At 58.9% G+C, this 26,741-nt stretch overlaps 1 protein-coding gene across 1 annotated transcript in view; it reads right to left on the reverse strand.

Moving 5' to 3' along the window:
• NFRKB (nuclear factor related to kappaB binding protein) overlaps positions 1–23,240 on the reverse strand; it is a 42,642-nt gene extending 19,402 nt beyond the window's left edge. The window contains exons 1-17 of the mRNA XM_075329352.1: positions 23,139–23,240; positions 17,827–17,959; positions 13,744–13,945; positions 12,735–12,862; positions 11,486–11,660; positions 11,303–11,404; positions 10,350–10,423; positions 9,006–9,090; positions 7,574–7,763; positions 7,377–7,485; positions 6,128–6,254; positions 5,941–6,006; positions 5,538–5,617; positions 5,384–5,427; positions 5,068–5,128; positions 4,718–4,892; positions 4,535–4,641 (exon numbers count right to left, since the gene is read on the reverse strand). Of these exons, the coding sequence (XP_075185467.1) occupies positions 4,535–4,641; positions 4,718–4,892; positions 5,068–5,128; positions 5,384–5,427; positions 5,538–5,617; positions 5,941–6,006; positions 6,128–6,254; positions 7,377–7,485; positions 7,574–7,763; positions 9,006–9,090; positions 10,350–10,423; positions 11,303–11,404; positions 11,486–11,660; positions 12,735–12,862; positions 13,744–13,945; positions 17,827–17,949 (1,848 nt within the window). The 5' untranslated portion in view covers positions 17,950–17,959; positions 23,139–23,240. The remainder of the gene's footprint in view (positions 1–4,534; positions 4,642–4,717; positions 4,893–5,067; positions 5,129–5,383; positions 5,428–5,537; positions 5,618–5,940; positions 6,007–6,127; positions 6,255–7,376; positions 7,486–7,573; positions 7,764–9,005; positions 9,091–10,349; positions 10,424–11,302; positions 11,405–11,485; positions 11,661–12,734; positions 12,863–13,743; positions 13,946–17,826; positions 17,960–23,138) is intronic.
• Positions 23,241–26,741: the final 3,501 nt, after the last annotated feature.

A 26,741-nucleotide genomic window follows, 5' to 3' on the forward strand; every position in this document is an offset into this window, starting at 1 on the left:
TCCCTGTGATAATGAGGTGGGAAGAAGCCACCACTGCAGGGAATCCTTGGCCGACTGGGAAAGAGAGACTTTCCTGTCCAGGGACGTTGACTTCCCGTCCCATTGGCGGAGAATGTCCCATTGAAGTGGGCGCAGATGAAACTGTGCAAACGGGACTGCCTCCATTGCTGCTACCATCTTCCCTAAGAAGTGCATGAGGCGCCTTAAGGGGTGCGACTGACCGTGAAGGAGAGATTGTACCCCTGTCTGTAGTGAACGCTGCTTGTCCAGCGGAAGCTTCACTATCGCTGAGAGAGTATGAAACTCCATGCCAAGATACGTTAGTGATTGGGTCGGTGACAGATTTGACTTTGAAAAGTTGATGATCCACCCGAAAGTCTGGAGAGTCTCCAGCGCAACAGTCAGGCTGAGTTGGCATGCCTCTTGAGAAGGTGCCTTGACCAGAAGATCGTCTAAGTACGGGATCACCGAGTGTCCCTGAGAGTGCAAGACTGCTACCACTGCCGCCATGACCTTGGTGAAAACCCGTGGGGCTGTCGCCAGACCAAATGGCAGAGCTACGAACTGAAGATGGTCGTCTCCTATCACGAAACGTAGAAAACGTTGGTGCTCTGTAGCAATCGGCACGTGGAGATAAGCATCTTTGATGTCTATTGATGCTAGGAAATCTCCTTGGGACATTGAGGCAATGACGGAGCGGAGGGATTCCATCCGGAACCGCCTGGTTTTCACATGCTTGTTGAGCAGTTTTAGGTCCAGAACAGGACGGAACGAGCCGTCCTTTTTTGGAACCACAAAGAGATTGGAGTAAAAACCTTGCCCTTGTTCCTGAAGAGGAACAGGGACCACCACTCCTTCTGCTCTTAGTGAGCCCACCGCCTGCAGAAGGGCATCTGCTCGGTCGGGATGTGGGGAAGTTCTGACGAACCGAGGCGGAGGACGAGAACTGAACTCTATCCTGTACCCGTGAGACAAAATGTCTGTTACCCACCGGTCCTTGACCTGTGGCAGCCAAATGCCGCAAAAGCGGGAGAGCCTGCCCCCGACCGAGGATGCGGAGAGAGGAGGCCGAAAGTCATGAGGCAGCCGCCTTGGAAGCGGTTCCTCCGGTTGCTTTCTTTGGGCGTGATTGAGCCCGCCAGGAATCTGAGTTCCTTTGGTCCTTCTGAGTCCCTTTGGACGAGGAGAATTGGGCCCTGCCCGAGCCTCGAAAGGACCGAAACCTCGACTGTCCCCTCCTCTGTTGAGGTTTGCTTGATCTGGGCTGGGGTAAGGAAGAGTCCTTACCCTTGGACTGTTTAATGATCTCAGCCAATTGCTCACCAAACAGTCTGTCTCCAGATAGTGGCAAGCTGGTTAAACATTTCTTGGAAGCAGAATCTGCTTTCCATTCCTTTAACCACAAGGCTCTGCGCAAAACTACAGAGTTGGCGGAAGCCATTGAGGTCCGGCTCGTAGAGTCCAGGACTGCATTGATAGCGTAGGTTGCAAACGCAGACATTTGCGTCGTCAAGGACGCCACTTGCGGCACTGCTGGACGTAAGATAGAGTCCACCTGTGCCAGACCAGCTGAAATAGCTTGGAGCGCCCACACGGCCGCGAATGCTGGAGCAAACGACGCGCCGATAGCTTCATAGACAGATTTCAACCAAAGGTCCATCTGTCTGTCATTGGCATCTTTAAGTGAAGCCCCATCCTCCACTGCAACTATGGATCTAGCCGCAAGCCTGGAGATTGGAGGATCTACCTTTGGACACTGGGTCCAGCGTTTGACCACGTCAGGGGGAAAGGGATAACGTGTATCCTTAAGACGTTTGGAGAAACGCTTGTCCGGATAAGCATGGTGTTTCTGGATTGATGCTCTGAAGTCAGAGTGGTCCAGAAACGTACTCAATTTACGCTTAGGATACCGGAAATGGAACTTCTCCTGCTGTGCAGCTGCCTCCTCTGCTGAAGGGGCTGGGGGAGAAATATCCAACAGCCTATTGATGGCCGCTATAAGGTCATTTACCATGGCGTCACCATCAGGCGCATCCAGATTGAGTGCGGTCTCAGGATTGGACTCCTGATCACCCCCCTCTGTCTCATCATACATAGACTCTTCTCGCTGAGACCCTGACCAGTGTGATGACGGCGAGGGTCTTTCCCAGCCAGCTCGCTTAGGCTGCCTGGGACTGTCATCAGAGTCAGAGTCTTCAGCCTGTGATGCCAGGGACCCCCTTGGAGCACGGATAAGTTCCAACTGAGGGGGACCAGGGAGCATTGAATCAGCAGTGCCCATGGTCTGAGTGACCGGCCTGGACTGCAAGGTTTCCAGTATCTTTGTCATAGTCACAGACATCTTATCAGCGAAAACTGCAAACTCTGTCCCCGTCACCGGGGCAGGGATCACAGGCGTCTCTGCCTGGGTCACTACTATCATAGACTCCGGCTGCCGAAGCGGCACAGGGGACCGAACATTGCACACAATGGGGGTCATTGGAACCTGCCGGTAAATCAGCCCCACATGCGGTACACGCCTCGTATACAGCCCGTGCCTTGGCACCCTTGCGTTTTGCGGATGACATGTTGTCTCCTTAGAGCAGTATAGGGTATAAGCCAAGAAGCGACCGCAGTGCAATATGTATATATATATATATGGCACAGTAAAAGTACACCAATATAACACTGTGGCACTAGTGGGGCCAGCACATATGTGCCGCTTACCGCCCGCTGAAAAGCGGGTGTGTGGTCGCCAAAATCCCTTGTCTGGGTCTCCCAGAGCCTGTGTCCGTTCTCCAGCCAGACTGCATGCAGGAATGGCTGCCGGCGTCCTGTGGAGAGGGGCGGGCCCTGGGCGTATACAGACAAAGTGCGGGAAACATGCGTCCCACTGTGCCCAGTGAGAGGGCTGGAGCATGTAAATAAGGCTCCAGCCCTCGGCGCTGATTAATCGTACAGCGTCTCTCCCCTTCCCTGATTGACAGGCTGGGGGCGGGAACGAAGAGGAGCTAGGCCGCAAAAGCCGGGGACTAAATTTATAAGCGCCGCCGTCGTAAAAGCACGGCCGGCGCTAAGTCCCCGGCGCACTACAAGTCTCAGCCGCGCCGCCGCTCTAGGGGCGGTCGGCGCGGTAGTTCCCAACCATAAAGTCACTCAGTTAAGCTGCAGTGACACGACCCCAGCGCTACTGTCCCCGGCGCACTAGCACACCCAGCAAGTCTGGAGTGTGCCTGTGCCTGTCTGAACGGGGACACAGAGTACCTGAATGTTGCAGGGCCTTGTCCCTGAACGGTACCCAGCTCCATATCCAGCAGGTTCTATGGGTCTGTGGATGGAGCCCGGCCTCAGAGCCTGGAGGCCGGTAAGATCCCACTTCCTCAGAGCCCCTCAGGGGGATGGGGAAGGAAAGCAGCATGTGGGCTCCAGCCTCCGTACCCGCAATGGGTACCTCAACCTTACAAACCGCAAGTGGGGTGAGAAGGGAGCATGCTGGGGGCCCTTAGTATGGGCCCTCTTTTCTTCCATCCGATATAGTCAGCAGCTACTGCTGACTAAACAGTGGAGCTATGCGTGGATGTCTGACCTCCTTCGCACAAAGCTTGAAAACTGATGAGCCCGTGATCCCACTGGTGGTGTATAGCCAGAAGGGGAGGGGCCTTACACTTTTTAGTGTAATGCTTTGTGTGGCCTCCGGAGGCAGTAGCTATACACCCAATCGTCTGGGTCTCCCAATGGAGCGCCGAAGAAAAGGATATGTGAGACTCGGAACATTACAGCAGGGGCCAACCTAACAAGAGCAACGCCGACGCCTCGAGGTCCCGGGAGAGCCGGACAAGGGGAGAGATGAGCACAGGAGAGACCCGGAGCATTATAGCAGGGGCCAATCTAACAAGTGCAACGCCGACGCCTGGAGGTCCCGGGAGAGCCGAACAAGGGGAGAGATGAGGACATGTGAGACCCGGAACATTACAGCAGGGGCCAACCTAACAAGAGCAACGCCGACGCCTGGAGGTCCCGGGAGAGCCGGACAAGGGGAGAGATGAGGACATGTGAGACCCGGAACATTACAGCAGGGGCCAACCTAACAAGAGCAACGCCGACGCCTGGAGGTCCCGGGAAAGCCAGACAAGGGGAGATATGAGGACAAGAGAGAGATGAGGACATGTGAGACCCGGAACATTACAGCAGGGGCCAACCTAACAAGTGCAACGCCGACGCCTGGAGGTCCCGGGCGAGCCGGACAAGGGGAGAGATGAGCACAGGAGAGACCCGGAGCATTATAGCAGGGGCCAATCTAACAAGTGCAACGCCGACGCCTGGAGGTCCCGGGAGAGCCGGACAAGGGGAGAGATGAGGACATGTGAGACCCGGAACATTACAGCAGGGGACAACGTAACAAGTGCAACGCCGACGCCTGGAGGTCCCGGGAGAGCTGTACCAAGGCTCAGCTGGTCTCCTCACCCACGGTCTCATCATCTGGCCACAGGTGGGAGCGGATCTGTCCCCACACTCCACCACCGGGACCGCACCCAGCCACCGGGCCCACACTCACCTGCGCACTGGTAACATCTGGCGCCAGGAACTGGGAGTCTTTTAGCAGCTCACAGATTTCCGCACGTGTCCCTTCTCCATTAGGCAGTCGGGCAGCGGCGTCTCGCACTGATGGAAAGAAGCAGCGGTTACAGGGTGCCAGTCGTTACTAACCACGTCACCCGCAGCCATCAGCCCGGCTCACCGAGGGACAGGATGGTGACGTACGCCGGCCGGTCAGAACGCAGCAGGGAATGCTCTCGGGCTTTGTTCAGTGACGTCTCCTTGTCAAACACGCCCTTCACCGGACCCACGACCGACTCGAAGCCGTGCATGCGGAACGTGAAGGCCTTGTGCGGCTGCAGATAACGGTGACGCTCCTGGGAAAGGGGGGAAAGAAAGCGCTAAAAAGATGACAGCGACAGAGGGGACAAGAAGAAGAAGAAGAATCCCTGGAGCAGAAGAGAGAGGAATCTCAAGCTCTCAACATGCAAAGAAAAAGGGGTACACAGAAGCCCCTCATAACCCGAGGACGGGAGGACGCTGGAGTCTCACCTGCTCCTGGAAGATCCGCTTCTCGTCCCCAGAGCTGGGCCGCACAATGTAATCCGTCCTCCTAAAGCAGAGCCATGATATAAAGTACAAAGCATCGATACGTTGGTGGCTGCAAGCACGGCCCCCCAGAACCGCCAGCTGTGGGCTCAGCCCCACCAAAAAGGCAGGCTATGGGCATGGCCCCCCAGAACCTCTGGATTCAAGTGCAGCCCCCCCAAAACTCCTGGCTGCAGCCCCCAGAACCTCTGGCTGTGGGCGCAGCCCCCGATCTGCATGCAGTTCATGCCCTGTGATGAGTGGAGGTGACGTTACTTACACTCTGGGGATCGGCGTTGCGATGTCCGTGATCTCGTCGTTCTCCTGGAGAAGTAATGAAGTCCACATGATCAGTATGGGACACATTCCCCCTCCATGTGATCACAGATGTGACCCCCAATCTGTGCTAGTATCCTCCTCATCGCGCACCTCACCTTGGATAATATATGATCCTTCGTCTCCAGCCAGAGGTGGAACAAAGCCCCGAGCTCCTTCTCCGAGTCACAGGGGGAACCTGAAACAACACCGAGAAATCAGGGCTTCATTCACTGGAGAGACGAGGCGTCGGGGGAGCGGCGAGGCGTCGGGGGAGCGGCGAGGCGTCGGGGGGAGCGGCGAGGCGTCGGGGGAGCGGCGAGGCGTCGGGGGAGCGGCGAGGCGTCGGGGGAGAGACGAGGCGTCGGGGGAGCGGCGAGGTGTCGGGGGAGAGACGAGGCGTCGGGGGAGCGGCGAGGCGTCGGGGGAGAGACGAGGCGTCGGGGGAGAGACGAGGCGTCGGGGGAGCGGCGAGGTGTCAGGACGACGCATCAGGGGCGTGACGAGGCGTTAGGGGCTCACCGAGGCATCGCCACTGCTGGGTTTTCTCCTTTAATTCCACATATGGTGTGAAACCAGATAATGTTCCTGGAAGACAAAGCAACAAAGCGCTCAAAATCCGCTCCGTACTCAGCGGTTTCTGCATCTGCCCCCCCCCCCCCACAACCCCTCTACGTCTCCTCAGGCCCCTGTTGCTCCCTGGACCCACCTTTACTGTCTGCTCCGAGATACAGGAGAGCTGAATGCACAAATTCGCACCAGTTTGGGACCGCGGAGAACCAGCTGTTCAGGGTGCTGGCGGGTGACGACTGCCAGTGCGAAACCTTATCCTCCAGCTGTAACACAAATCATCATCGTGACGACAGCAGCTCCTCTGCTCCATCTGGAGGGATGCAGTCCTATGTAAAGAACCTGAGCAGCTCATCTGGAGGGATGCAGTCCTATGTAAAGAACCTGAGCAGCTCATCTGGGGCACTGCAGTCCTATGTAAAGAACCTGAGCAGCTCATCTGGGGCACTGCAGTCCTATGTAAGGAACCTGAGCAGCTCATCTGGGGCACTGCAGTCCTATGTAAAGAACCTGAGCAGCCCTCATACACCCTGGAGCAATTCCTCGCCATTGTCAGACTCTCTGCTCCCTGTCAGTGAATAGAACGCTATGACCTCCTATACAGAGACGCAGATGCGGCGGGGGCAGGAGCCAGGGCGGTGGTGTGCCGGGCGGTGGTGTGCCGGGCGGCGGTGTGTCGGGCGGTGGTGTGCCGGGCGGCGGTGTGTCGGGTGGTGGAGTGCCGGGCGGTGGTGTGCCGGGCGGTGGTGTGTCGGGTGGTGGAGTGCCGGGCGGTGGTGTGCCGGGCGGTGGTGTGCCGGGCGGTGGTGTGCCGGGCGGCGGTGTGTCGGGCGGTGGTGTGCCGGGCGGCGGTGTGTCGGGTGGTGGAGTGCCGGGCGGTGGTGTGCCGGGCGGTGGTGTGTCGGGTGGTGGAGTGCCGGGCGGTGGTGTGTCGGGTGGTGGAGTGCCGGGCGGTGGTGTGTCGGGCGGTGGTGTGTCGGGTGGTGGAGTGCCGGGCGGTGGTGTGTCGGGTGGTGGTGTGCCGGGCGGTGGTGTGTCGGGTGGTGGTGTGTCGGGTGGTGGTGTGTCGGGTGGTGGTGTGCCGGGCGGTGGTGTGCCGGGCGGTGGTGTGCCGGGAGGTGGTGTGCCGGGCGGTGGTGTGTCGGGTGGTGGAGTGCCGGGCGGTGGTGTGTCGGGTGGTGGAGTGCCGGGCGGTGGTGTGTCGGGTGGTGGTGTGCCGGGCGGTGGTGTGTCGGGCGGTGGTGTGTCGGGTGGTGGTGTGCCGGGCGGTGGTGTGTCGGGTGGTGGTGTGCCGGGCGGTGGTGTGTCGGGCGGTGGTGTGCCGGGCGGTGGTGTGCCGGGCGGTGGTGTGCCGGGCGGTGGTGTGCCGGGCGGTGGCCGCCCCTTACCAGCATCAGGCTGCAGGGCCCCTCCACCAGCAGAATATCCAGCAGCAGTGTGAAGAAGCTAGGCGAGATCTCATTGAACAGTAATGGCGGCTTCACGTCGTCCAGGGGTCTGCACAGAAACAATAGAGACAACAATGGAGGGAGCCGTCATCTGCCGCCGCCACCACGTGGCCACAAATCCACCAATCTGGACTCACTCTTCCTTCACTGCGGTAAGAAGGACGGGGACAGAGGAGTCGCTGGGCAGCTGCGCGGGCACCGGGTCCTCCTCCTCCTCAGGGGCGTCCGGGAAATCATCCGGCTCCGTCTTTATAGTCTTCATCTTCTTCTTTTTCCTTTCATCTCGTTCTTTTACTCTTCTCTTCATATTCGCCAAATCAAACAGCGCTGAAACCACAAAGCCTGAGTCACCTCCTGTATTATACTCCAGAGCTGCACTCACTATTCTGCTGGTGCAGTCACTGTGTACATACATTACATTACTGATCCTGAGTTACCTCCTGTATTATACTCCAGAGCTGCACTCACTATTCTGCTGGTGCAATCACTGTGTACATACATTACATTACTGATCCTGAGTTACCTCCTGTATTATACTGCAGAGCTGCACTCACTATTCTGCTGGTGCAGTCACTGTGTACATACATTACTAGTTACCTCCTGTATTATACTCCAGAGCTGCACTCACTATTCTGCTGGTGCAGTCACTGTGTACATACATTACTGATCCTGAGTTACCTCCTGTATTATACTCCAGAGCTGCACTCACTATTCTGCTGCTGCAGTCACTGTGTACATACATTACTGATCCTGAGTCACCTCCTGTATTATACTCCAGAGCTGCACTCACTATTCTGCTGGTGCAGTCACTGTGTACATACATTACTGATCCTGAGTTACCTCCTGTATTATACTCCAGAGCTGCACTCACTATTCTGCTGGTGCAGTCACTGTGTACATACATTACTGATCCTGAGTTACCTCCTGTATTATACTCCAGAGCTGCACTCACTATTCTGCTGGTGCAGTCACTGTGTACATACATTACATTACTGATCCTGAGTTACCTCCTGTATTATACTCCAGAGCTGCACTCACTATTCTGCTGGTGCAGTCACTGTGTACATACATTACATTACTGATCCTGAGTTACCTCCTGTATTATACTCCAGAGCTGCACTCACTATTCTGCTGGTGCAGTCACTGTGTACATACATTACATTACTGATCCTGAGTTACCTCCTGTATTATACTCCAGAGCTGCACTCACTATTCTGCTGGTGCAGCCACTGTGTACATACATTACTGATCCTGAGTTACCTCCTGTATTATATTCCAGAGCTGCACTCACTATTCTGCTGGTGCAGTCACTGTATACTTACATTCCATTACTGATCCTGAGTCACCTCCTGTATTATACTCCAGAGCTGCACTCACTATTCTGCTGGTGCAGTCACTGTGTACATACATTACTGATCCTGAGTTCCCTCCTGTATTATACTCCAGAGCTGCACTCACTATTCTGCTGGTGCAGTCACTGTGTACATACATTACATTACTGATCCTGAGTTACCTCCTGTATTATACTCCAGAGCTGCACTCACTATTCTATAGGTGATAACCTGTTACCTGCCAGAGAGTTTTTCCTGCCGGCATTCACCCGCGTCATGATGTCGTTCATCGTCACGTCGTCGGTCATGAGATCCGGATGATCCTGCAGCAGAAATGATGGGTTATTCACTGATCCCGCGCAGGTGGTCTGTACAGCAGTATCGGGGGTCCTGTAAGCGGAGCACAGTACAGCGATCTGCCCCGTTACCCGGCGCCTAGTGGATGTCCTCCATCACCGCCTGCCCGGGGGAGCTTTCATTTTGAAGTCCTGGTCCTCGTTAATTGCTGCTTTTAAGATCTCTCCTTATCAGCACTGCAGGCGAACGATCGAGGAGGCGGTGAGCCGCAACCACTCACTGACAGCAAGCAGAGATTGTGAGGAGGGGACGAGCGGGTTAGGAAGAATTGCTGCAGAAATGGAGCAGAGCCGGTGCGCCTGCCGCAGAAATGGAGCCGAGCCGGTGCGCCTGCCGCAGAAATGGAGCCGAGCCGGTGCGCCTGCCGCAGAAATGGAGCCGAGCCGGTGCGCCTGCCGCAGAAATGGAGCCGAGCCGGTGCGCCTGCCGCAGAAATGGAGCCGAGCCGGTGCGCCTCCCGCAGAAATGGAGCCGAGCCGGTGCGCCTGCCGCAGAAATGGAGCCGAGCCGGTGCGCCTCCCGCAGAAATGGAGCCGAGCCGGTGCGCCTACCGCAGAAATGGAGCCGAGCCGGTGCGCCTGCCGCAGAAATGGAGCCGAGCCGGTGCGCCTACCGCAGAAATGGAGCCGAGCCGGTGCGCCTACCGCAGAAATGGAGCCGAGCCGGTGCGCCTGCCGCAGAAATGGAGCCGAGCCGGTGCGCCTCCCGCAGAAATGGAGCCGAGCCGGTGCGCCTGCCGCAGAAATGGAGCCGAGCCGGTGCGCCTGCCGCAGAAATGGAGCCGAGCCGGTGCGCCTGCCGCAGAAATGGAGCCGAGCCGGTGCGCCTGCCGCAGAAATGGAGCCGAGCCGGTGCGCCTGCCGCAGAAATGGAGCCGAGCCGGTGCGCCTGCCGCAGAAATGGAGCCGAGCCGGTGCGCCTGCCGCAGAAATGGAGCAGAGCCGGTGCGCCTGCCGCAGAAATGGAGCCGAGCCGGTGCGCCTGCCGCAGAAATGGAGCCGAGCCGGTGCGCCTGCCGCAGAAATGGAGCCGAGCCGGTGCGCCTGCCGCAGAAATGGAGCCGAGCCGGTGCGCCTGCCGCAGAAATGGAGCAGAGCCGGTGCGCCTGCCGCAGAAATGGAGCAGAGCCGGTGCGCCTGCCGCAGAAATGGAGCCGAGCCGGTGTGCAGCCTTCCCGAGTATTACAATGCACTGATCAGAGGAGGCGCGGGACCTCATAACTCACCGGCTGGTGTTTCCGCTTCTCCCGGTGTTTCCGCAGCAGCAGCTTCAAGTCGTCCTCCGTCAGCTCCACCTTATCTTCAACAGGAAGAAACAAGAGATTAACCCCAATCATGTCCGCCGGCCACAGCCGCCCCCTGGTCACAGCCGCCCGCAGGTCACAGCCGCCCGCAGGTCACAGCCGCCCGCAGGTCACAGCCGCCCGCAGGTCACAGCCGCCCGCCGGCCACAGCCGCCCCCTGGTCACAGCCGCCCCCTGGTCACAGCCGCCCCCTGGTCACAGCCGCCCCCTGGTCACAGCCGCCCCCTGGTCACAGCCGCCCCCTGGTCACAGCCGCCCGCAGGTCACAGCCGCCCGCAGGTCACAGCCGCCCCCTGGTCACAGCCGCCCCCTGGTCACAGCCGCCCCCTGGTCACAGCCGCCCCCTGGTCACAGCCGCCCCCTGGTCACAGCCGCCCGCCGGCCACAGCCGCCCGCAGGTCACAGCCGCCCGCCGGCCACAGCCGCCCCCTGGTCACAGCCGCCCGCCGGCCACAGCCGCCCACTGGTCACAGCCGCCCGCCGGCCACAGCCGCCCCCTGGTCACAGCCGCCCGCCGGTCACAGCCGCCCCCCTGGTCACAGCCGCCCGCAGGTCACAGCAGCCCGCCGGAGCCTCATCATCAGCCCCGCTCTGTACAGCAGCCGCTGCGCTCCCGGCATTCACAGGAACCCTGTCATGAGAGCGAGTGCCACATCTACACTGGAAGGTCACCATCAGAGCCACTGAGCTCACCGATTGGCTGCCGCGCTGTCAAAGTCACGGCAGTGCCAATGCCACATACCGAGAGCAGCGGTGGACCTGGGGAAGGGGAGTACAGCACGGTTTGGGGGATTTTTTAGAATGACGTGCAGCTAGGGACAAATGATGGAACAACTAGAGCAGCCGCGCCCCAATCATTTCTGGGCACCCCTTACCTGCCGTCTTCATGTCCTGGGTGGACAATGTGGGGACTGAGCGAAGAGGAACAGCAGCTCCGGGACTCTGGGCGGGCGACCCCGGTAACCAGGAGCTGAAATCTAAACACGAAGGAAGAAGCTTAATGACATCTGCAGCAGGAGAGAAGACACCGCTGCCCCCCGCCGGCTGCGGCTCCTCACCTTCCTCTTCAGAGGACAGGTTAGTGTCTCCGCACTCCTCCTTCACCTCCCGCAGGATCTTCAGGTAACGCCGCTGCGCCCTTCTCTCCCTTTCCTCAGGCGAGTTTCGCAGTGATCCCGGCTTTCTCTTCATCACCAGGTCCGGACCTTTCTTCCTCGAAGTATCTAGAAGTTCCTACGAACAGCACAGAGACAGGTGTAACCATGCAGAGCTGGCGAGGCGGCCCCTTCCCGGGACGAGGGCGGGCGGACGAGGCGGCCCCTTCCCGGGACGAGGGCGGGCGGACGAGGCGGCCCCTTCCCGGGACGAGGGCGGGCGGACCAGGCGGCCCCTCCCCGGGACGAGGGCGGGCGGACCAGGCGGCCCCTTCCCGGGACGAGGGCGGGCGGACCAGGCGGCCCCTTCCCGGGACGAGGGCGGGCGGACCAGGCGGCCCCTTCCCGGGACGAGGGCGGGCGGACCAGGCGGGCGGACCAGGCGGCCCCTTCCCGGGACGAGGGCGGGCGGACCAGGCAGCCCCTTCCCGGGACGAGGGCGGGCGGACCAGGCGGCCCCTTCCAGGGACGAGGGCGGGCGGACGAGGCGGCCCCTTCCCGGGACGAGGGCGGGCAGACCAGGCGGCCCCTTCCCGGGACGAGGGTGGGTGGACCAGGTGGCCCCTTCCCGGGACGAGGGCGGGCGGACCAGGCGGCCCCTTCCCGGGACGAGGGCGGGCGGACCAGGCGGCCCCTTCCCGGGACGAGGGCGGGCGGACCAGGCGGGCGGACGAGGCGGCCCCTTCCCGGGACGAGGGCGGGCGGACCAGGCGGCCCCTTCCCGGGACGAGGGCGGGCGGACCAGGCGGGCGGACCAGGCGGCCCCTTCCCGGGACGAGGGTGGGTGGACCAGGCGGCCCCTTCCCGGGACGAGGGCGGGCGGACCAGGCGGCCCCTTCCCGGGACGAGGGCGGGCGGACCAGGTGGCCCCTTCCCGGGACGAGGGCGGGCGGACCAGGCGGCCCCTTCCCGGGACGAGGGCGGGCGGACCAGGCGGCCCCTTCCCGGGACGAGGGCGGGCGGACCAGGCGGCCCCTTCCCGGGACGAGGGCGGGCGGACCAGGCGGCCCCTTCCCGGGACGAGGGCGGGCGGACCAGGCGGCCCCTTCCCGGGACGAGGGCGGGCGGACGAGGCGGCCCCTTCCCGGGACGAGGGCAGGCAGACCAGGCGGCCCCTTCCCGGGACGAGGGCGGGCGGACAAGGCAGAATTACCTTCCTGGATGCCAGGATTTGCTTCAGAAGGTTGTGAAAATACTGCTGCTGAGACGTCAGGTATCGCTTATACTGGGACTTCAGACACAGCTGCCGATACTTCACCACCTCCGGGTTCAGGTGACCATCTGACAGGTAAAGATAAGTAAGACGTGTGCAAGACCCCCCGAGAACCCTCCGCGTGTCAGACCCCCACGAGAACCCTCCGCATACGGGACACCCCCCCCCCCCCCGAGAACCCTCTGCATACGGGATACCCCTCCCCCCCGAGAACCCTCTGCATACGGGATACCCCTCCCCCCCGATAACCCTCCGCATACGGGACACCCCTCCCCCCCCCCCCCCCCGAGAACCCTCCGCATACGGGACACCCCTCCCCCCCCCCCCGAGAACCCTCCGCATACTGAACACCCCCCCCAGAACCCTCCGCATACGGGACACCCCCCCGAGAACCCTCCGCATATGGGACACCCCCCCCCGAGAACCCTCCGCATACGGGACACCCCCCCCCCCCCGAGAGCCCTCCGCATACGGGACACCCCTCCCCCCCCCCCCCCAAGAACCCTCCGCATACGGGACACCCCTCCCCCCCCCCGAGATCCCTCCGCATACGGGACCCCCCCCCCCCCCGAGAACCCTCCGCATACGGGACACCCCCCCCGAGAACCCTCCGCATACGGGACACCCCCCCGAGAACCCTCCTGACTGTTGCCTGACCCAAATGTGGAGCAAGGCAGAGTTTAACACCTTCTATCAGACGTTTGGTCACTTTGCTGCCGCTAAGTGTAAATAATCTTGCGCACGTCCGGACTCGCGGCCGCTCTCACCAGACAGTGCGGCCGTCCCTGAGGGTTTGTTACAATGTGTCAGTGCAATGTTCAGACTGTAACAAACCCTCAGCTGTGAGAAGGACGGCAGTCACTGAGATGCCATGATCCTGGGCAGTGATGAACTTGGGAGCTCTATTCCACAATCATCTGGATTTATTAAGCTGCGGAGCTGAACTCACCCCTGAAGAGCTTCTGGGCCGTGTGCAGAGGGTTCCCAAAGCGCAGGTTCTCGCCCCTGAAGAGGGCCTGCACCGCCAGCTCCTGCTGCTCCGTGTTGTTTTCTGGGAAGGACGGGAGGAACTGGCGCAGATGCTCGCGCTGCGCGTCCGAGAGGACGTTCTGCCACGTGTCCGCGCTGAGCACATCGAAGAAGAGCTCCGGCTGCGAGGAGAGAAGGGAAGCCATCAGCCCCTGACCCCGGCAATCCCCCGCAGCTGTGCGACAGGCGGCGGGGTGACAGCCTCTGTGGCAGCTACAAATCATAGCGCTCAGCACCCCGCTTTACTATAGCCAGGGGTAAGAGCTGCAGAGGAGCGGCGATAATATACGCTAGAACCTGGAGCGCGGAGTGAGGGGTCCGGCACCGCGTACAGCGGACGTCACCATACAGGAGCCAGCGACGGCGGAAACCTGACAGCGCCGTGTGCTGCAGCATCGAGGAGGCACCACCTGTCACTGACAGCGCCGTGTACTGCAGCATCGAGGAGGCACCACCTGTCACTGACAGCGCCGTGTACTGCAGCATCGAGGAGGCACCACCTGTCACTGACAGCGCCGTGTACTGCAGCATCGAGGAGGCACCACCTGTCACTGACAGCGCCGTGTACTGCAGCATCGAGGAGGCACCACCTGTCACTGACAGCGCCGCGTGCTGCAGCATCGAGGAGGCACCACCTGTCACTGACAGCGCCGCGTACTGCAGCATCGAGGAGGCACCACCTGTCACTGACAGCGCCGTGTGCTGCAGCATCGAGGAGGCACCACCTGTCACTGACAGCGCCGCGTGCTGCAGCATCGAGGAGGCACCACCTGTCACTGACAGCGCCGCGTACTGCAGCATCGAGGAGGAGGCACCACCTGTCACTGACAGCGCCGTGTACTGCAGCATCGAGGAGGCACCACCTGTCACTGACAGCGCCGTGTGCTGCAGCATCGAGGAGGCACCACCTGTCACTGACAGCGCCGTGTACTGCAGCATCGAGAAGGCACCACCTGTCACTGACAGCGCCGTGTGCTGCAGCATCGAGGAGGCACCACCTGTCACTGACAGCGCCGTGTACTGCAGCATCGAGGAGGCACCACCTGTCACTGACAGCGCCGTGTACTGCAGCATCGAGGAGGCACCACCTGTCACTGACAGCGCCGTGTACTGCAGCATCGAGGAGGAGGCACCACCTGTCACTGACAGCGCCGTGTACTGCAGCATCGAGGAGGAGGCACCACCTGTCACTGACAGCGCCACGTACTGCAGCATCGAGGAGGCACCACCTGTCACTGACAGCGCCGTGTACTGCAGCATCGAGGAGGAGGCACCACCTGTCACTGACAGCGCCACGTACTGCAGCATCGAGGAGGCACCACCTGTCACTGACAGCGCCGTGTACTGCAGCATCGAGGAGGCACCACCTGTCACTGACAGCGCCGTGTACTGCAGCATCGAGGAGGCACCACCTGTCACTGACAGCGCCGTGTACTGCAGCATCGAGGAGGCACCACCTGTCACTGACAGCGCCGTGTACTGCAGCATCGAGGAGGCACCACCTGTCACTGACAGCGCCGTGTGCTGCAGCATCGAGGAGGCACCACCTGTCACTGACAGCGCCGCGTACTGCAGCATCGAGGAGGAGGCACCACCTGTCACTGACAGCGCCGTGTGCTGCAGCATCGAGGAGGCACCACCTGTCACTGACAGCGCCGTGTGCTGCAGCATCGAGGAGGCACCACCTGTCACTGACAGCGCCGTGTGCTGCAGCATCGAGGAGGCACCACCTGTCACTGACAGCGCCGCGTACTGCAGCATCGAGGAGGAGGCACCACCTGTCACTGACAGCGCCGTGTGCTGCAGCATCGAGGAGGCACCACCTGTCACTGACAGCGCCACGTACTGCAGCATCGAGGAGGCACCACCTGTCACTGACAGCGCCGTGTGCTGCAGCATCGAGGAGGCACCACCTGTCACTGACAGCGCCGTGTGCTGCAGCATCGAGGAGGCACCACCTGTCACTGACAGCGCCGTGTGCTGCAGCATCGAGGAGGCACCACCTGTCACTGACAGCGCTGTGTGCTGCAGCATCGAGGAGGCACCACCTGTCACTGACAGCGCCGCGTACTGCAGCATCGAGGAGGCACCACCTGTCACTGACAGCACCATGTGCTGCAGCATCGAGGAGGAGGCACCACCTGTCACTGACAGCGCCGTGTGCTGCAGCATCGAGGAGGCACCACCTGTCACTGACAGCGCCGCGTACTGCAGCATCGAGGAGGAGGCACCACCTGTCACTGACAGCGCCGTGTGCTGCAGCATCGAGGAGGCACCACCTGTCACTGACAGCGCCACGTACTGCAGCATCGAGGAGGCACCACCTGTCACTGACAGCGCCGTGTGCTGCAGCATCGAGGAGGCACCACCTGTCACTGACAGCGCTGTGTGCTGCAGCATCGAGGAGGCACCACCTGTCACTGACAGCGCCGCGTACTGCAGCATCGAGGAGGCACCACCTGTCACTGACAGCACCATGTGCTGCAGCATCGAGGAGGAGGCACCACCTGTCACTGACAGCGCCGTGTGCTGCAGCATCGAGGAGGCACCACCTGTCACTGACAGCGCCGCGTACTGCAGCATCGAGGAGGCACCACCTGTCACTGACAGCGCCGCGTACTGCAGCATCGAGGAGGAGGCACCACCTGTCACTGACAGCGCCGTGTGCTGCAGCATCGAGGAGGCACCACCTGTCACTGACAGCGCCGTGTACTGCAGCATCGAGGAGGCACCACCTGTCACTGACAGCGCCGCGTACTGCAGCATCGAGGAGGCACCACCTGTCACTGACAGCGCCGCGTACTGCAGCATCGAGGAGGAGGCACCACCTGTCACTGACAGCGCCGTGTGCTGCAGCATCGAGGAGGCACCACCTGTCACTGACAGCGCCACGTACTGCAGCATCGAGGAGGCACCACCTGTCACTGACAGCGCCGTGTGCTGCAGCATCGAGGAGGCACCACCTGTCACTGACAGCGCCATGTGCTGCAGCATCGAGAAGGCACCACCTGTCACTGACAGCGCCGTGTACTGCAGCATCGAGGAGGCACCACCTGTCACTGACAGCGCCGTGTGCTGCAGCATCGAGGAGGCACCACCTGTCACTGACAGCGCCGTGTACTGCAGCATCGAGGAGGCACCACCTGTCACTGACAGCGCCGCGTACTGCAGCATCGAGGAGGCACCACCTGTCACTGACAGCGCCGTGTGCTGCAGCATCGAGGAGGCACCACCTGTCACTGACAGCGCAGTGTACTGCAGCATCGAGGAGGCACCACCTGTCACTGACAGCGCCGTGTGCTGCAGCATCGAGGAGGCACCACCTGTCACTGACAGCGCCGCGTACTGCAGCATCGAGGAGGCACCACCTGTCACTGACAGCGCCGTGTACTGCAGCATCGAGGAGGCACCACCTGTCACTGACAGCGCCGCGTACTGCAGCATCGAGGAGGCACCACCTGTCACTGACAGCGCCGCGTACTGCAGCATCGAGGAGGAGGCACCACCTGTCACTGACAGCGCCGTGTGCTGCAGCATCGAGGAGGCACCACCTGTCACTGACAGCGCCACGTACTGCAGCATCGAGGAGGCACCACCTGTCACTGACAGCGCCGTGTGCTGCAGCATCGAGGAGGCACCACCTGTCACTGACAGCGCCGTGTGCTGCAGCATCGAGGAGGCACCACCTGTCACTGACAGCGCTGTGTACTGCAGCATCGAGGAGGAGGCACCACCTGTCACTGACAGCGCCGTGTGCTGCAGCATCGAGGAGGCACCACCTGTCACTGACAGCGCCACGTACTGCAGCATCGAGGAGGCACCACCTGTCACTGACAGCGCCGTGTGCCAGGAGCAGGATCTCACACACTGCGGGGGCAGATGGCGGGGGCAGAAGGCGGGGGCAGATGGCGGGGGCAGAAGGCGGGGGCAGATGGCGGGGGCAGATGGCGGGTGTACACTCCACAGGGTGAGGTATATATATATATATATATACTGTGCTTACATCCTCCAGCAGGTCCTCGGGGACGCTGACTCTTGTCCCTCCCAGTAGGCACGGCTCCATCACGCCACTGCTGTCCAGGCTCGGCCCCAGCGGATCGGAGAGCATCGACTCCAGGGCGTCCATGTCTACTTAGCTGAGGGAAAAAGGAGACGAAATGGGAGGCGGCACTCACAGACCTGCTCCTCTCCCCGTCTGCTACCGAAATGTCCTCTCCCCTCCTCCTACACAAAAGCTCCACTCTCCTCCTCCTACGCGACAGCTCCTTTCCTCTCTCTCTCCTCCTACAACGCGACAGCTCCTTTCCTCTCTCTCTCTCTCCTCCTACAACGCGACAGCTCCTTTCCTCTCTCTCCTCCTACAACGCGACAGCTCCTTTCCTCTCTCTCTCCTCCTACAACGCGACAGCTCCTTTCCTCTCTCTCTCCTACTACAACGCGACAGCTCCTTTCCTCTCTCTCTCCTCCTACAACGCGACAGCTCCTTTCCTCTCTCTCTCCTCCTACAACGCGACAGCTCCTTTCCTCTCTCTCTCCCCCTACAACGCGACAGCTCCTTTCCTCTCTCTCTCCTCCTACAACGCGACAGCTCCTTTCCTCTCTCTCTCCTCCTACAACGCGACAGCTCCTTTCCTCTCTCTCTCTCCTCCTACAACGCGACAGCTCCTTTCCTCTCTCTCTCCTCCTACAACGCGACAGCTCCTTTCCTCTCTCTCTCTCCTCCTACAACGCGACAGCTCCTTTCCTCTCTCTCCTCCTACAACGCGACAGCTCCTTTCCTCTCTCTCCTCCTACAACGCGACAGCTCCTTTCCTCTCTCTCCTCCTACAACGCGACAGCTCCTTTCCTCTCTCTCCTCCTACAACGCGACAGCTCCTTTCCTCTCTCTCCTCCTACAACGCGACAGCTCCTTTCCTCTCTCTCTCCTCCTACAACGCGACAGCTCCTTTCCTCTCTCTCCTCCTACAACGCGACAGCTCCTTTCCTCTCTCTCCTCCTACAACGCGACAGCTCCTTTCCTCTCTCTCTCCTCCTACAACGCGACAGCTCCTTTCCTCTCTCTCTCTCCTCCTACAACGACCCAGCTCCTTTCCTCTCTCTCCCCTCCTACAACGCGACAGCTCCTTTCCTCTCTCTCTCCTCCTACAACGCGACAGCTCCTTTCCTCTCTCTCTCCTCCTACAACGCGACAGCTCCTTTCCTCTCTCTCTCCTCCTACAACGCGACAGCTCCTTTCCTCTCTCTCCTCCTACAACGCGACAGCTCCTTTCCTCTCTCTGTCCTCCTACAACGCGACAGCTCCTTTCCTCTCTCTCTCCTCCTACAACGCGACAGCTCCTTTCCTCTCTCTCTCTCCTCCTACAACGCGACAGCTCCTTTCCTCTCTCTCTCTCCTCCTACAACGCGACAGCTCCTTTCCTCTCTCTCCTCCTACAACGCGACAGCTCCTTTCCTCTCTCTCCTCCTACAACGCGACAGCTCCTTTCCTCTCTCTCCTCCTACAACGCGACAGCTCCTTTCCTCTCTCTCCTCCTACAACGCGACAGCTCCTTTCCTCTCTCTCCTCCTACAACGCGACAGCTCCTTTCCTCTCTCTCCTCCTACAACGCGACAGCTCCTTTCCTCTCTCTCTCCTCCTACAACGCGACAGCTCCTTTCCTCTCTCTCTCCTCCTACAACGCGACAGCTCCTTTCCTCTCTCTCTCCTCCTACAACGCGACAGCTCCTTTCCTCTCTCTCTCCTCCTACAACGCGACAGCTCCTTTCCTCTCTCTCTCTCCTCCTACAACGCGACAGCTCCTTTCCTCTCTCTCTCCTCCTACAACGCGACAGCTCCTTTCCTCTCTATCTCCTCCTACAACGCGACAGCTCCTTTCCTCTCTATCTCCTCCTACAACGCGACAGCTCCTTTCCTCTCTATCTCCTCCTACAACGCGACAGCTCCTTTCCTCTCTATCTCCTCCTACAACGCGACAGCTCCTTTCCTCTCTATCTCCTCCTACAACGCGACAGCTCCTTTCCTCTCTCTCTCCTCCTACAACGCGACAGCTCCTTTCCTCTCTCTCCCCTCCTACAACAACGCGACAGCTCCTTTCCTCTCTCTCTCTCCTCCTACAACGCGACAGCTCCTTTCCTCTCTCTCTCTCCTCCTACAACGCGACAGCTCCTTTCCTCTCTCTCTCTCCTCCTACAACGCGACAGCTCCTTTCCTCTCTCTCCTCCTACAACGCGACAGCTCCTTTCCTCTCTCTCCTCCTACAACGCGACAGCTCCTTTCCTCTCTCTCTCTCCTCCTACAACGCGACAGCTCCTTTCCTCTCTCTCTCTCCTCCTACAACGCGACAGCTCCCTTTCCCCTCTCTCTCTCCTCCTACAACGCGACAGCTCCTTTCCTCTCTCTCTCCTCCTACAACGCGACAGCTCCTTTCCTCTCTCTCCTCCTACAACGCGACAGCTCCTTTCCTCTCTCTCCTCCTACAACGCGACAGCTCCTTTACTCTCTCTCCTCCTACAACGCGACAGCTCCTTTCCTCTCTCTCCTCCTACAACGCGACAGCTCCTTTCCTCTCTCTCCTCCTACAACGCGACAGCTCCTTTCCTCTCTCTCTCCTCCTACAACGCGACAGCTCCTTTCCTCTCTCTCTCTCTCTCTCTCCTCCAACGCGACAGCTCCTTTCCTCTCTCTCTCTCTCCTCCAACGCGACAGCTCCTTTCCTCTCTCTCTCTCCTACAACGCGACAGCTCCTTTCCTCTCTCTCTCCTCCTACAACGCGACAGCTCCTTTCCTCTCTCTCTCCTCCTACAACGCGACAGCTCCTTTCCTCTCTCTCTCCTCCTACAACGCGACAGCTCCTTTCCTCTCTCTCTCCCCCTACAACGCGACAGCTCCTTTCCTCTCTCTCTCCTCCTACAACGTGACAGCTCCTTTCCTCTCTCTCTCCTCCTACAACGCGACAGCTCCTTTCCTCTCTCTCTCCTCCTACAACGCGACAGCTCCTTTCCTCTCTCTCTCTCTCCTCCTACAACGCGACAGCTCCTTTCCTCTCTCTCTCCTCCTACAACGCGACAGCTCCTTTCCTCTCTCTCCTCCTACAACGCGACAGCTCCTTTCCTCTCTCTCTCTCCTCCTACAACGCGACAGCTCCTTTCCTCTCTCTCTCCTCCTACGCGACAGCTCCTCTCCTCTCTCCTCCTCCTACGCGACAGCTCCTCTCCTCTCTCCTCCTCCTACGCGACAGCTCCTTTCCTCTCTCCTCCTCGACAGCTCCTTTCCTCTCTCTCCTCCTACAACGCGACAGCTCCTTTCCTCTCTCTTTCTCCTCCTACAACGCGACAGCTCCTTTCCTCTCTCTCTCTCTCCTCCTACAACGCGACAGCTCCTTTCCTCTCTCTCTCTCTCCTCCTACAACGCGACAGCTCCTTTCCTCTCTCTCTCTCTCCTCCTCCTACGCGACAGCTCCTTTCCTCTCTCCTCCTCCTACGCGACAGCTCCTTTCCTCTCTCCTCCTCCTACGCGACAGCTCCTTTCCTCTCTCCTCCTCCTACGCGACAGCTCCTTTCCTCTCTCCTCCTCCTACGCGACAGCTCCTTTCCTCTCTCCTCCTCCTACGCGACAGCTCCTCTCCTCTCTCCTCCTCCTACGCGACAGCTCCTCTCCTCTCTCCTCCTCCTACGCGACAGCTCCTCTCCTCTCTCCTCCTCCTACGCGACAGCTCCTTTCCTCTCTCCTCCTCGACAGCTCCTTTCCTCTCTCCTCCTCCTACGCGACAGCTCCTTTCCTCCTCCTACGCGACAGCTCCTTTCCTCCTCCTACGCGACAGCTCCTTTCCTCCTCCTACGCGACAGCTCCTTTCCTCCTCCTACGCGACAGCTCCTTTCCTCTCTCCTCCTCCTACGCGACAGCTCCTCTCCTCTCTCCTCCTCCTCCTACGCGACAGCTCCTCTCCTCTCTCCTCCTCCTACACGACAGCTCCTCTCCTCTCTCCTCCTCCTACGCGACAGCTCCTCTCCTCCTCCTACGCGACAGCTCCTCTCCTCTCTCCTCCTCCTACACGACAGCTCCTCTCCTCCCTCCTACGCGACAGCTCCTCTCCTCCTCCTACGCGACAGCTCCTCTCCTCTCTCCTCCTCCTACACGACAGCTCCTTTCCTCTCTCCTCCTCCTACGCGACAGCTCCTCTCCTCTCTCCTCCTCCTACGCGACAGCTCCTCTCCTCTCTCCTCCTCCTACGCGACAGCTCCTCTCCTCTCTCCTCCTCCTACGCGACAGCTCCTCTCCTCTCTCCTCCTCCTACGCGACAGCTCCTCTCCTCTCTCCTCCTCCTCCTACGCGACAGCTCCTCTCCTCTCTCCTCCTCCTCCTACGCGACAGCTCCTCTCCTCTCTCCTCCTCCTCCTACGCGACAGCTCCTCTCCTCTCTCCTCCTCCTCCTACGCGACAGCTCCTCTCCTCTCTCCTCCTCCTACGCGACAGCTCCTCTCCTCTCTCCTCCTCCTACGCGACAGCTCCTCTCCTCTCTCCTCCTCCTACGCGACAGCTCCTCTCTCTCCTACGCGACAGCTCCTCTCCTCTCTCCTCCTCCTACGCGACAGCTCCTCTCCTCTCTCCTCCTCCTACGCGACAGCTCCTCTCCTCTCTCCTCCTCCTACACGACAGCTCCTTTCCTCTCTCCTCCTCCTACGCGACAGCTCCTCTCCTCTCTCCTCCTCCTACACGACAGCTCCTCTCCTCTCTCCTACGCGACAGCTCCTCTCCTCTCTCCTCCTCCTACGCGACAGCTCCTCTCCTCTCTCCTCCTCCTACGCGACAGCTCCTCTCCTCTCTCCTCCTCCTACGCGACAGCTCCTCTCCTCTCTCCTCCTCCTACGCGACAGCTCCTCTCCTCTCTCCTCCTCCTACGCGACAGCTCCTCTCCTGTCTCCTCCTCCTACGCGACAGCTCCTCTCCTGTCTCCTCCTCCTACGCGACAGCTCCTCTCCTCTCTCCTCCTCCTACGCGACAGCTCCTCTCCTCTCTCCTCCTCCTACACGACAGCTCCTCTCCTCTCTCCTACGCGACAGCTCCTCTCCTCTCTCCTCCTCCTACGCGACAGCTCCTCTCTCTCTCCTCCTCCTACGCGACAGCTCCTTTCCTCTCTCCTCCTCCTACGCGACAGCTCCTCTCCTCTCTCCTCCTCCTACACAACAGCTCCTTTCCTCTCTCCTCCTCCTACGCGACAGCTCCTCTTCTCTCTCCTCCTCCTACACGACAGGTCCTCCCCTCTCCTCCCTGTGTATCGGGTCCCGGCTTCGTGCTCGGGTCTCCCGGCCTCCCACCTCCTGTCCTCGGTGACTTTCATCCCTCTGCTCCGTCCACCTCGTCCCTTCTCTCTTCGGAACATCCTGTCCGGTACCGGCTTCCGCTTTCCTCGCCGGATGTGACCCACCGGAAGCAAACAAGCGCACGTGGGAAACACTTCCGCTACCCGGCATGCAGTGCAGATGACCGGAACTAACTCCGAGCGTGCGTCCAATCACAGCGCTGGAGTCGCGGGGCATGCTGGGACCGAGACTATTTCCCGCATCATCAGTGACTCCCAGTGCGGAGTCCCGACAATACCGGAGGGTTAGCTCAGATACCGGGAGGGTATCACACATGAGATACAGCAGATATTACCACACAGGACGGGATTAGATACACGGCTCAGCAGACAGTATCACACAGGAGAGGATTAGATACATGGCTCAGCAGACAGTATCACACAGGAGAGGATTAGATACATGGCTCAGCAGACAGTATCACACAGGACGGGATTAGATACACGGCTCAGCAGACAGTATCACACAGGACGGGATTAGATACACGGCTCAGCAGACAGTATCACACAGGAGAGGATTAGATACACGGCTCAGCAGACAGTATCACACAGGACGGGATTAGATACACGGCTCAGCAGACAGTATCACACAGGACAGGATTAGATACACGGCTCAGCAGACTGTATCACACAGGAGAGGATTAGATACACGGCTCAGCAGACAGTATCACACAGGATAGGATTAGATACATAGCTCAGCAGACAGTATCACACAGGAGAGGATTAGATACACGGCTCAGCAGACAGTATCACACAGGGGAGGATTAGATACACGGCTCAGCAGACAGTATCACACAGGAGAGGATTAGATACACGGCTCAGCAGACAATATCACACAGGAGAGGATTAGATACACAGCTCAGCAGACAGTATCACACACGATAGGATTAGATACACGGCTCAGCAGACAGTATCACACAGCAGAGGATTAGATACACAGCTCAGCAGACAGTATCACACAGGAGAGGATTAGATACACGGCTCAGCAGACAGTATCACACAGGAGAGGATTAGATACACGGCTCAGCAGACAGTATCACACAGCAGAGGATTAGATACACAGCTCAGCAGACAGTATCACACAGGAGAGGATTAGATACACGGCTCAGCAGACAGTATCACACAGGAGAGGATTAGATACACGGCTCAGCAGACAGTATCACACAGGAGAGGATTAGATACACAGCTCAGCAGACAGTATCACACAGGAGAGGATTAGATACACAGCTCAGCAGACAGTATCACACAGGAGAGGATTAGATACACAGCTCAGCAGACAGTATCACACAGGAGAGGATTAGATACACAGCTCAGCAGACCGTATCACACAGGAGAGGATTAGATACACGGCTCAGGAGACAGTATCACACAGGATAGGATTAGATACACGGCTCAGCAGACAGTATCACACAGGACAGGATTAGATACACAGCTCAGCAGACAGTATCACACAGGAGAGGATTAGATACACAGCTCAGCAGACAGTATCACACAGGAGAGGATTAGATACACGGCTCAGCAGACAGTATCACACAGGAGAGGATTAGATACACAGCTCAGCAGACAGTATCACACAGGAGAGGATTAGATACACGGCTCAGCAGACAGTATCACACAGGATAGGATTAGATACACGGCTCAGCAGACAGTATCACACAGGACAGGATTAGATACAGCTCAGCAGACAGTATCACACAGGAGAGGATTAGATACACAGCTCAGCAGACAGTATCACACAGGAGAGGATTAGATACACGGCTCAGCAGACAGTATCACACAGGAGAGGATTAGATACACGGCTCAGCAGACAGTATCACACAGGAGAGGATTAGATACACAGCTCAGCAGACAGTATCACACAGGATAGGATTAGATACACGGCTCAGCAGACAGTATCACACAGGACAGGATTAGATACAGCTCAGCAGACAGTATCACACAGGAGAGGATTAGATACACAGCTCAGCAGACAGTATCACACAGGAGAGGATTAGATACACGGCTCAGCAGACAGTATCACACAGGAGAGGATTAGATACACAGCTCAGCAGACAGTATCACACAGGAGAGGATTAGATACACGGCTCAGCAGACAGTATCACACAGGAGAGGATTAGATACACAGCTCAGCAGACAGTATCACACAGGAGAGGATTAGATACACGGCTCAGCAGACAATATCACACAGGAGAGGATTAGTGTGAGGCAAATCCCGGGATATGAAGATGAATTATGACTCCAGTCATAATCCCTCATCACTCCCTGGCAGTGCCCCCTCCCTTCTTGTTCTCAGTGTTCCACTTACACCTCCATGGCCATCTCCTGTGATATGGAAATGAGGTGGTGTGGGAACAATGGACACAGGATGACTCCCTGCCGTCACCCTGTAACAAGAGTTGTATCTCATTAGCAAGGCTATGGAACTAGCAGACAGAACGACTCCAGTAAAAAATGGTTCATATCTCGCAAGCCATATTTCCGATAAATATGGCAACCATAAAAATGGTGTCTCCGCATGCGGACGATGCTGGCACACCCTTTTTATGGGAGCAGGACATTGGGAAATGCCCCAGGCGTGATATCAGCCAATGGGGAACTGGCAGACAGGTCATGAGTCCCCTCGTTCTGTAGCTAAATTCATAACTGTCACAATGAGAGCATTGGCGTCCGCCTACGACGCTCCCAGGCAAAGTTATGGCCCATATTCCATGTTGGGATATTGTCCATAACTCCAGCCAGGGGTGGAGCAGTGCTCCCTGTGAGGTCACGAAGGTAGGAGGGGACCTGGATTTGTCCAGGTTGATAACCCTACTTCGGCCATTTTCCAGTGTTCTTTCGCTGGGGGCACGTGTAGGAAACATCTGTGGGAGTTCCTGGAAACCTGGTCTACAGCGCCCCCCTGTGGCCAGACGCACAAGGTAACTGATTGAATTGCATACCTGTTGTAACCCATGCTTTATCTGTAACTGTACTCTGACATAACTGTATATTCTGTAGATTCCCTATTGTATATATTGTAGTTTCTAGTGTGCTTTAGGCTGATTAAATTATATAATTAATCTTGGGCTGTTCTGTTATCTCGATCTTGAATCCCACGTCTGTGTGTTCGGCTAATAGTTACCGTAAATCGGTTGGTGGCAGCGAATTGTGCCAAGGATTATTGTGGGGAGGCCAGTGAGATTCGGGGAGATTTTATATATTCCGCCCGCGGAGGTCGGGGGAATATATACCTTACTCTCACCGGGGACCCTTCAATAATCGGCATAAGTAGTATAGCGGCCTCCTTGCTTATGGTCGGGCAATTCCATAATTGGCCTGACTATAAGAGGGGCGCTAGAGAGCGCGTCACGTGCTCTGTCTGTCGGTCGGGAGGTATAAAGGAGGGGTGACCCCCACTTGTTACCCCCCGATTGTGACGTACTGGTAGCCAGCGCGGGGGATTTCTGAGTGACCCCCCGGTGGTTTGTGACATATTGGTGGCATAGCGGTGGGATCGAGATAATAGTGTGTGTGAGTGTGAGACCCATACTCCCAGACACTAAAGACTGCCTGCAGCAGCTGT

This window comes from Anomaloglossus baeobatrachus, chromosome 11 (genome assembly GCF_048569485.1).
Source record: "Anomaloglossus baeobatrachus isolate aAnoBae1 chromosome 11, aAnoBae1.hap1, whole genome shotgun sequence".
Taxonomy (NCBI): Eukaryota; Metazoa; Chordata; class Amphibia; order Anura; family Aromobatidae; genus Anomaloglossus; species Anomaloglossus baeobatrachus.